General features: G+C 35.4%; 1 protein-coding gene across 7 annotated transcripts; it reads right to left on the bottom strand.

Annotated features, from left to right (window-relative positions):
- Positions 1–59: 59 nt before the first annotated feature.
- On the bottom strand, positions 60–7,480 carry LOC117784325 (E3 SUMO-protein ligase PIAS1). Of its 7 annotated transcripts, none has more exons than XR_004617413.1 (9): positions 7,222–7,477; positions 5,641–6,378; positions 4,560–4,800; positions 4,258–4,492; positions 4,027–4,190; positions 3,868–3,953; positions 3,649–3,796; positions 506–721; positions 60–299 (listed from the first exon to the last, which is right to left on the bottom strand). XR_004617413.1 is itself a non-coding variant. In XM_034622027.1 (9 exons), the coding sequence occupies exons 1-9, from the start codon at positions 7,327–7,329 to the stop codon at positions 3,054–3,056; spliced, it is 1,812 nt and encodes a 603-aa protein (XP_034477918.1). In that variant the 5' UTR covers positions 7,330–7,477; the 3' UTR covers positions 751–3,053. The 7 variants fall into 7 exon arrangements, 6 of the variants coding, with proteins under 6 accessions (XP_034477920.1, XP_034477921.1, XP_034477918.1 ...); XM_034622027.1 differs by lacking the exons at positions 60–299; positions 506–721 and adding exons at positions 751–3,081; positions 3,140–3,203; XM_034622032.1 differs by lacking the exons at positions 60–299; positions 506–721; positions 7,222–7,477 and adding exons at positions 751–3,081; positions 3,140–3,203; positions 6,813–7,000.
- Between the last annotated feature and the right edge of the window lie 971 nt (positions 7,481–8,451).

Genomic DNA, 8,451 nt, shown 5'->3' with positions numbered 1-8,451 from the left:
CTGATTGCTGGTATTTTGTAACGGACAAGCCGAATTGTGATTTGAAAATTCCAATAGTGTAATCTTTGTACTGGTATTTTATTCGCAAAATTATACTTAACTTTAAATGTATACATAACTTTTTTCAGTTACTAATTTATATGCAAAAGTGAATGGTCAATAGTTTGACTTAAAGTAATCTTCATGTAGTATTCTTAAATTCTTTGGAGCTTGTCGCCTGTTGCTAGTAAAGTTTTAAGGCGAGTCTGAAAGTTCAATAACAGAAACTTCTTTTTTATCCACGTTAATTTCTCCTTCATCTGAAAAAGAGAAATTAGTTAAAATGAAATATACACTCAGAAAATGAAAGTGTAAAATAAAAATTACAACTAAAACTTAAATGACGTAAATTAATATTAAAGATTATACTCCAGATTGTTTCACAGCAAATAAAAGACGATATTTGTTATTTTTTTAATATATTTACGTTTAATTTTCAGATTATAGTTACTTAAAAATTACGTACTCATTCATATTCCCCTCATGCAATTGTTTCATGATTTTATTGAAATTTAAAATCGTCAGCCCGTGTCTTTTTACTGTATCTACAAAGGTTAATTTATTTTTTTGGTCATTCGCAGAGACAATTTTGCTTTTGTACATATGTGCATTGGGTTGATTAATGGATATGGTCCTATGTTTCACTTTTCAATCAGCTTAAAATAGAAATCCAGAAGTGTGCCTAAATAAATAATTACAAAGATGAAGCGGTTTATTATATACGATAATTTTTAGCTTTATTTTTTATTGAGAGAAATGTAATTGCTAATCATTTTCCAGTTGCATATTTCTTTTATTTTTACCTTCTTTTCAAAAGACATACATACGTAATGTTATAGATTAACTGAAAATTAATGCTTTTTGTTTTAATTTTAAAAACGAATAAAAAACATTCGAATGCAAATGAATTTTGCATTAAACTGATTATGATAACTTAGTTTCTAAATTATTCCCATATATATTTAGCTTAAAATTGATGCTCGATTCTTCTCTCGTTTGCTTCAATATGAATAGGAATTATTTTATGCTTAATTGTTAACATTTGATTTATGTTTAATATTAAACTATTGTATAATGCATAGGTCTATTTGTTTTTATTTTTTGTGTGTATTTTTATCTAAAAGTACATACTATTACAAAAAGGTTGCCGTCATTAACAACCCAATAAATAAATCATGTGTTGTAGTTTCGTAGCTTTGTGTATCTAATTAAATTAAGTCTGGCTAAAAAGCGTAAGCTCTCTGTTGTCTATGTGTGTGTGTGTGTGTGTGTGTAAAAGCAAATCAAGACAAGCACAACAAAAATTAATACATAAAAAGTAAACTCAAACATAATCAAACAGATTTTTTAAGTGAAGAGGCCTGTATGCTAACAAATATGAAGTATTCCTGTTGTACGTAGGAACAGAAACAACCGGGCAGCAACATGTTGCAAGAAGCAAAGAATAGACCACTTGTGTATGTGCAACTTCAACAGCAACAGCAACAGCAACTGCTACTTAACTGCGCCCCCTGCAACACACACAGATATTACAAAAACAACTAATTTCGTTGGCTTTTGATACATGCAATGAAAGTGAGTTAAAATAGCCTCTGAGATTGGGTAATGAGTGTTGTACTTATTAAATGTCAGCGTTATGAAATTGGTATGAAAACAATGGGTAGAAAAAGTGAAAAAGTCAACGAAAAATTAAACAAAAGGCAAAGGTAAAAAAAGAAATTTAGATTGTCAACGGCAAGCCGTGGTTTTTATGACCTTGCAGTGTATTAATTTTGGACAGAACGTTACTAATATGACAGTAATACAATTTTAAGCAAATTATTTGTGGATTAAAAAGGTAATTATTATTATGGGAGCGGGAACTATGACTGCAACAAATAAAATCTACTGAGACCGCTTCAAGGGTCTACAGCCTCTAAATTCAGCATATTTCTGGAATAAATTCAAGAATCTTCAGTTACTGGGTTTTACAAAATACACAATCTGTGATAATATCTCAAAAAACCACAGATTTTTTTGTTTTTTATAATAAAGCTTAATCTTTGACTGATTGTTTCTACGACAGCTATTTGGCATAGTTATCCAAACTGACCAATTCCAATAAATTTACTGCCTGCAGCAAAAGGACGGAATTGTAACAAGTTTCACTACGATAGCTTTAAAACTGAGCATCTAATTTGTACAAAAACAGACGGACAAGTTCTGGTCAAAATTATAATACTTTCTGCAAGTAGGTGTGTGTAAGTGTTGTGTGTGTGAATTTGTTTACAATTGTTACATTTGTGTTGTGATTTGTTTTGTTTTTTAGGGAAATAGAGAGACTCTATGGGGCCGCATTTGGATTCTGAGCTGAGGCTGAGGCGAAGGCGTTTGCTGGTGCAGCAGCTGCCACTGCAGCCAGATCCAAGAGTTGAAAATGCTTTTGATCCGCTACCGCAGCAGCCAGGGACTCCAATAGGCTGGCATGAACCGCTGCTGACGGCTGATCTCCACCAAGCAGCAGTTGTTGTTGCTGCTGTTGCTGTTGTTGCTCGTGCATTTCAGGCGATTGCTCGGGCGAATCTTTTGGTAGAGTCGATGGATGGAGTCGAAGAAGCACACAGGGAAGAGAAGAGAACAGCATATACATATATATTTAAATATATATATTGAAAGATAGAGAAAAAGTCAAAGAGAGAGTGTGAGAGAGTTAGAGAATGGGAAGAAAGAGCAAAGAAATTTACAAGTTACTACAAAATCGTATTCATTTGCTTTTGGGACAGAAACAGAAGGCCTTTTTTTTGTTTTTGGTTTGGTGAAAACTGATTTGTTAACTACAAATTTATTAATAATAATTCTTTGTTTATGCGAGAGTACATTTTATAATGGTGCTTGACAATAAATAAATACAATTACAATAAAGGACAAATAATTTTAATTGAACATAAGGAATAACAAAATCAAAGAATCAAAGAAAATAAACGATTGCACCAATCAAACAGCATTATTATTAAATGACCACCATATGCAGAATGTCACGGCCTATCCGTGTTAACAGCTTTACTGTAAGAGATAATACAGTTCAAATTCTATAGCTTATAACCCAGCCGGGACAACCTACCGTCTCCGAACAGAAGCAACGCGCGTATATAGTTGCTCTGGACGATTTGTGGTTTTGAATAGAGCTATAAGAAATGTATTTTAAAAATATATAATTTGGTGTTGTAGTTACAGATGAGTGCTGGACTCTCCTCCTAAACCTCTAATGGTAAAAGAATGTATTTCAATTTAAGCAAAAGCGAGATTTTACTGTAGAAGATTCACAATTGCACCTCAAGTTTAAAACGTTCTTAGCGGAACCAATGCAATCAAATCAAAAGAACAAAGCGAGGAAATAAGCCACAAAATAATTCGAGATTATAACCTATTTTTTTTGTTGTTGTTGGGAGCGGCAGTGTAAGGGATACATATGAATGAGTGTGTGTGTGTGTGTCTATGGATATTGATAATGCCTTATATGTGCGCTATTTTTTAACCTATTCAGCGATTTATAAATATATATATTCAACAACATTCAACTGTTGCCCTGTTGCTTTTTTGCTTCATTCTACAAAAATGGATCCAACGTACCAGTTTTTTGCGGCTGTTGCGATGAGGGATAGGCACGTTGAGCGGCTCCAGTACCGTTGGATGTGGACGTGGCAGCTGCTTGCTTGGCTGGTGGACGCCGCTTGGCCAGCGGCATATCATCATCCGAATCACTTAGCGTAAGATCAACCTGTATTGAGTTGAATTGAAAGCAGTTGCATTATACTTTGCTGTACTTGATCTTTACTTTTAAGCACTCACAGTTTCACTGTTGGACGTCGAGGTTGGTTGATCCTCAGGCGCTGGCGATAAATCAGACTTCATCGGCTTTGTGTCATCAATCAGTTCTACACAAATGGAAAACGCAGTTGGTATTTTAGTTTCTCAAACAAATAGTTTGAAATTTTGTTGAATACCCACCGACATCATCCGAAATGACCTCAACTTTAGATGGTTTTGATGGTGTATCCAGTATCTGGGTCTCACTGCGCAGTCCCGGTGTGCTCCATGAACCATCTTGATGCAGTTGAATCTCAGTGTCATCGCTTTTCAGCAGAGATGAGCCTAATACCTCTTGGAAATAGCTATAAAACAAACACACAAATTTAAAAGTTTATTCCTTAAGATTTGTTGGGTGTCTTGAGAACATACCCATCGATAACCAAATTGTCGTAGATGGCGGGTTTATCGCAGACTGGACAATTCCAGGTGGGTTTGCGTTCGTTCATTTGCAGGTAGAGACTGGCATCAAAGCACTGAAGATGCGAGCAGGTTGAAGCGCGACACGGCAGCGACATTTTCATTTTGCCAAGTGGACAATTAAGCGACACCTTCAACATGGTAGTGGCTATCTCACAGTCCGCATCCTCCGTCAGCTTCTCCTTGACTATACAAGATATACACAAATTATTAGTAATTGCCTTAGTTATAAAGGAATTAAGCTTTCAGCTTACTCAGAGCACGCGTATAATCCGCAGGCTTAACGCCCTTTGTCTTCATTCGATGCAGCAGCTGTGCGGATGTGAGTTTCTTCACCAAATATACGGCTAGGCAGTAGCTGCGAGTGTAGTCCGGACACCATTGCACCATTATGGTGTTCGTCACTGTGGGCGACAGCTTAACGTTTGACGTAACGTTCACCGGACGTGGCGGACGTTTTGGCTCCACATTTGGCCGATTTGTAGGAATGACGTTCTATAGATACAAGATACATTTATTAAATGCATAAGGAAATGGAACAGGATAAAAATTAGGGTGCATTGATTTGTATAAGCGCAAAAAACTTGAAAACTGAACCCAATTTGTGAATCTACGATTTTTTCTAAGATGTTATCAGCTAGAAACCACAGTTCGAAAATCAATTCCTGACCGCCTCTTTTTGAGTTGAAAAAAATATTAATTTTGAAATATTTAGCATATTATTTTAAGCATATCTTTATGAGTTATAGTCAGATTCTGACAAGATTGGTATCAAAACGCTTGTTACAAGCAGAACATTTAAAAGTTTATAGAAAAAAAGGACCAATTGTCCTTAAAACATAATTTTTGGCCAAGCATGGTCTAAATAGAAATTTTTTGAATTTTTTAGCATATTATTATAAGCATATCTTTAGTATTTTAAGTCAGATTCAGACTAGATTGGTATCAAAACGCTTGCTAGAAGCAGGACTTTTAAAAGTGCATAGAATAAAAGGAACAATTGTTCATAAGACATCATTTTTGGCCAAGCATGGACTGAATAGAAATTTGTTGAAATTATAAGCATATCTTTAGTATTTATAGTCAGATTCTGATAAGATTGGTATCAAAACTCTTGTTGAAACCAGGACTTTCAAACTAACATAGATTCAAAGGACCAATTGTCCTAAAAACATGATTTTTGGCCATGTAAGGACTAAAAACACCTAATTTTTCAACTCAAAAAGCGGATACTTAAAATTGATAGGAAAACAGCTAAGAATTAAGCGTAGTTTACGAATTTGGGCAACAATTTTATGTAAAAAAACATCGCTGCACGCTCATAAATAAACTTACAGGTAGCTGGCATAACTTGTTGTTAACTTTGACATTAACATTGGGCGGAAAACAATCCTCCTGGTCGCACGACGTCTCCACGAGACAGAATCGCAATTGCACCTGAATGGCGTGCTCGATTTTGGAACTGTTGCGTATGTCACGATTGGTGGCAATCTCCGTAGCCTGCTGTGGCGTTAACGTAAAGTAGAAAGGCACCTCCTGCACCCGCTGTGTATTCCGAGGCACCAGCGTCGATGGCTTTATCAGTGTGCCCAAAACATCGTAAAACGCCAGCTTTTTCAGGCGTACATCCGGATGTATGGGCATCTGGCTATTCATGCTGTGCGTGTGCAGGAACGGCAGCATATTGCCTTGGCCACCGCCAGCGCCCACCTGCATCTGGGCAGGATTACCGCCACCGCCGCCGCCGGCACCACCGCCAGCACCAGGTGGCACTTGGGCAGGATTGCCGGCACCAACGCCAACGAGACTCGCATTATTTGGCTGCACACTTGGCAGCTGCATGTGCGAGTACATTCTGGTTGGATCTATGTACTGCAGGGTGGTGCTTTGTTCTTGTACGGATTGGGCGTAAACTTCTTGGACCTTTGGGGCGAGCAGCTCCAGATTTGTGCGCAGGAACGATAAGATGCGACTCTGCAGATCGTTTTTTCGTCCAGCGAAGGAAATGTTCAGAAACGATAAGATTTTTTGCAGCTCTACGACGCGTAGCATCTGCACCATCTGCTCACATTCCTATAAACAAACATACATATTTAAGTTGAAACTCAGTTAAGTTCATGTAACGACGGATACGAAGGCGGAGGCTGATAAAATAACTGTTTCAAAGAGCGGCACATACACACACACAAGCACACACACACTAATACAACACACATACATTGTTATATACATGCAGCAGACAATGACAATTGTGTATGCATTACCATGTGAGTCTGTATGTATGTATTTATGTATGTATATACCAAATCGTACATAAAACATTTCTACATGTGCAGTGAAAGTAATGTGCTTCTAATTGCTAACAAACTTTAAACATTAAATTAAGACCGGCTGTAAGCATACATATGTATATGTATATTCTTTGCAAAAAAAAAAAAGCACCGACCGATACACCGACCGCGCACAGTGGACACAAAAATTGCATGTCCCAAATTTGTATATATTACCTTGAACGACACTGGCAAAACTACTGGCGTTCGCAGCAAGTGACATTATATTAACTAATTCAATTGCTTGCTATTAATAATACTATGTTTACTATGCTCAATTTCAAATATCATGGATTGATATTTAACTAAAATGCTATTTTAATTTCCCCGCATTTATCTTTTTAATCGCACTAAATTTTGTTTTGTCGGAGGAAATATGGCGGATGACAGTGTTGTAAAGCATATATTTGTCTTTGCCCAAAATGTTCGCTTATATTGCAATAGATGGCGCTCATAACGAGGCTTGCCTGCGGTCACATTGTTTTTACTTATCAATTGTTTTTTTTTGTTTGGTTTTTTATTATAATAAATATTAATGTTTTTGAAACATTCATGTACTAACAGAAACATTGTATAAAAGACTCACCTTATATTTAGTCGCATCAAATGTGTTTACTGCTGTTGGCGCTGAAGATGTTGATTGTGTGGTAGAAGCGGCATTTTCCGCCTGAGTTTGTGAGCGGGTTTTTCGCATTACAATTTTTGTTATTTGTTTATTCCAGCACAAAACTGCGGCTTTTAATAACGATAACAGTAGACTCGCAAAGCACTTGAACACAAACTCTTGGCATGTTAAAATAATAAAACTTATACGAACAAACTTGCCATAGCGTAGCGTCTGACTTTATGAGTAGGGCTGCAAGCACATCGATGGTAACATCGATACTATCGATGTTCTCAAAATTGTTCGATATGCCGATGTTTTATTTTTAACATCGATGTTTCTTTGCATGGTGAAACCTTAGCGAGTGAGTAATTTTGAAAAAATGGTTTATTTTGTAGCATAAATTCATAAAAAAACGTGCGGCATTGTAGCCAAAGGCTATCAACACGTTAATATTTTTTGCAAAAAAATCAATGCCTGCATTATCTCTCATAGATCTTGAATCTAGATCTAATTAGTTTTTTAATTTTAAAACAGCAAAATAGCTTTAAAAGCTATGATGGAGAAAATTAAATGACTTATTATTTTTTATTTATTCCTTTCTAAGAGTAAATTTTTGTGATTAATTAGTTTTAAGGTGTAAAATGAAGATATTATATTTGTTATTTTAAATATAAGAAATAAATGACACATATTAACGTAAAACAGTCGTTTAAAATCGAGTACTTAAATAAAACATCGAAAACATCGATGTTCCCACTATCGACGTTTTTGCAGCCCTATTTATATGAGTGACTGGTATGAAAGATAACCACACGGTGCAAAGGCTGCCACCCTACACAATTTTCCGATCTGGTAGCATCTACCATTTCAATCAAATTGCAACTAAGAAAATTAATTTTTTTTTTTTCTTAATGACGAACTTCAAACCTTCATTTAAATTTATACCTTTATTTTATTTAATTTCGTACATCAAATTTTCATCGAAATTTGTATTGCTTAAAAATATAATAATCCTTTTATGAATTTGACTTCCTGTTTTGAAAAAAATAAAATAGTCTCTTGCTTTGGTTTTCTCTCTCATTTATTTTTCATGCATTTCAAATTGTATTTGAACTATTTAAATGTACATTATTGTGTTTAGAATTTATAAATATTTGTGTGTTTCAACGCGTTATATAAATATTTTCTTAAATTGTGCTTAAATTTGCC

Source organism: Drosophila innubila (genome assembly GCF_004354385.1).
Source record: "Drosophila innubila isolate TH190305 chromosome 2R unlocalized genomic scaffold, UK_Dinn_1.0 1_C_2R, whole genome shotgun sequence".
Taxonomy (NCBI): Eukaryota; Metazoa; Arthropoda; class Insecta; order Diptera; family Drosophilidae; genus Drosophila; species Drosophila innubila.
The sequence above is the reverse complement of the archived record's forward strand: the minus strand, read 5'-3'. Positions and strand labels throughout refer to the sequence as shown.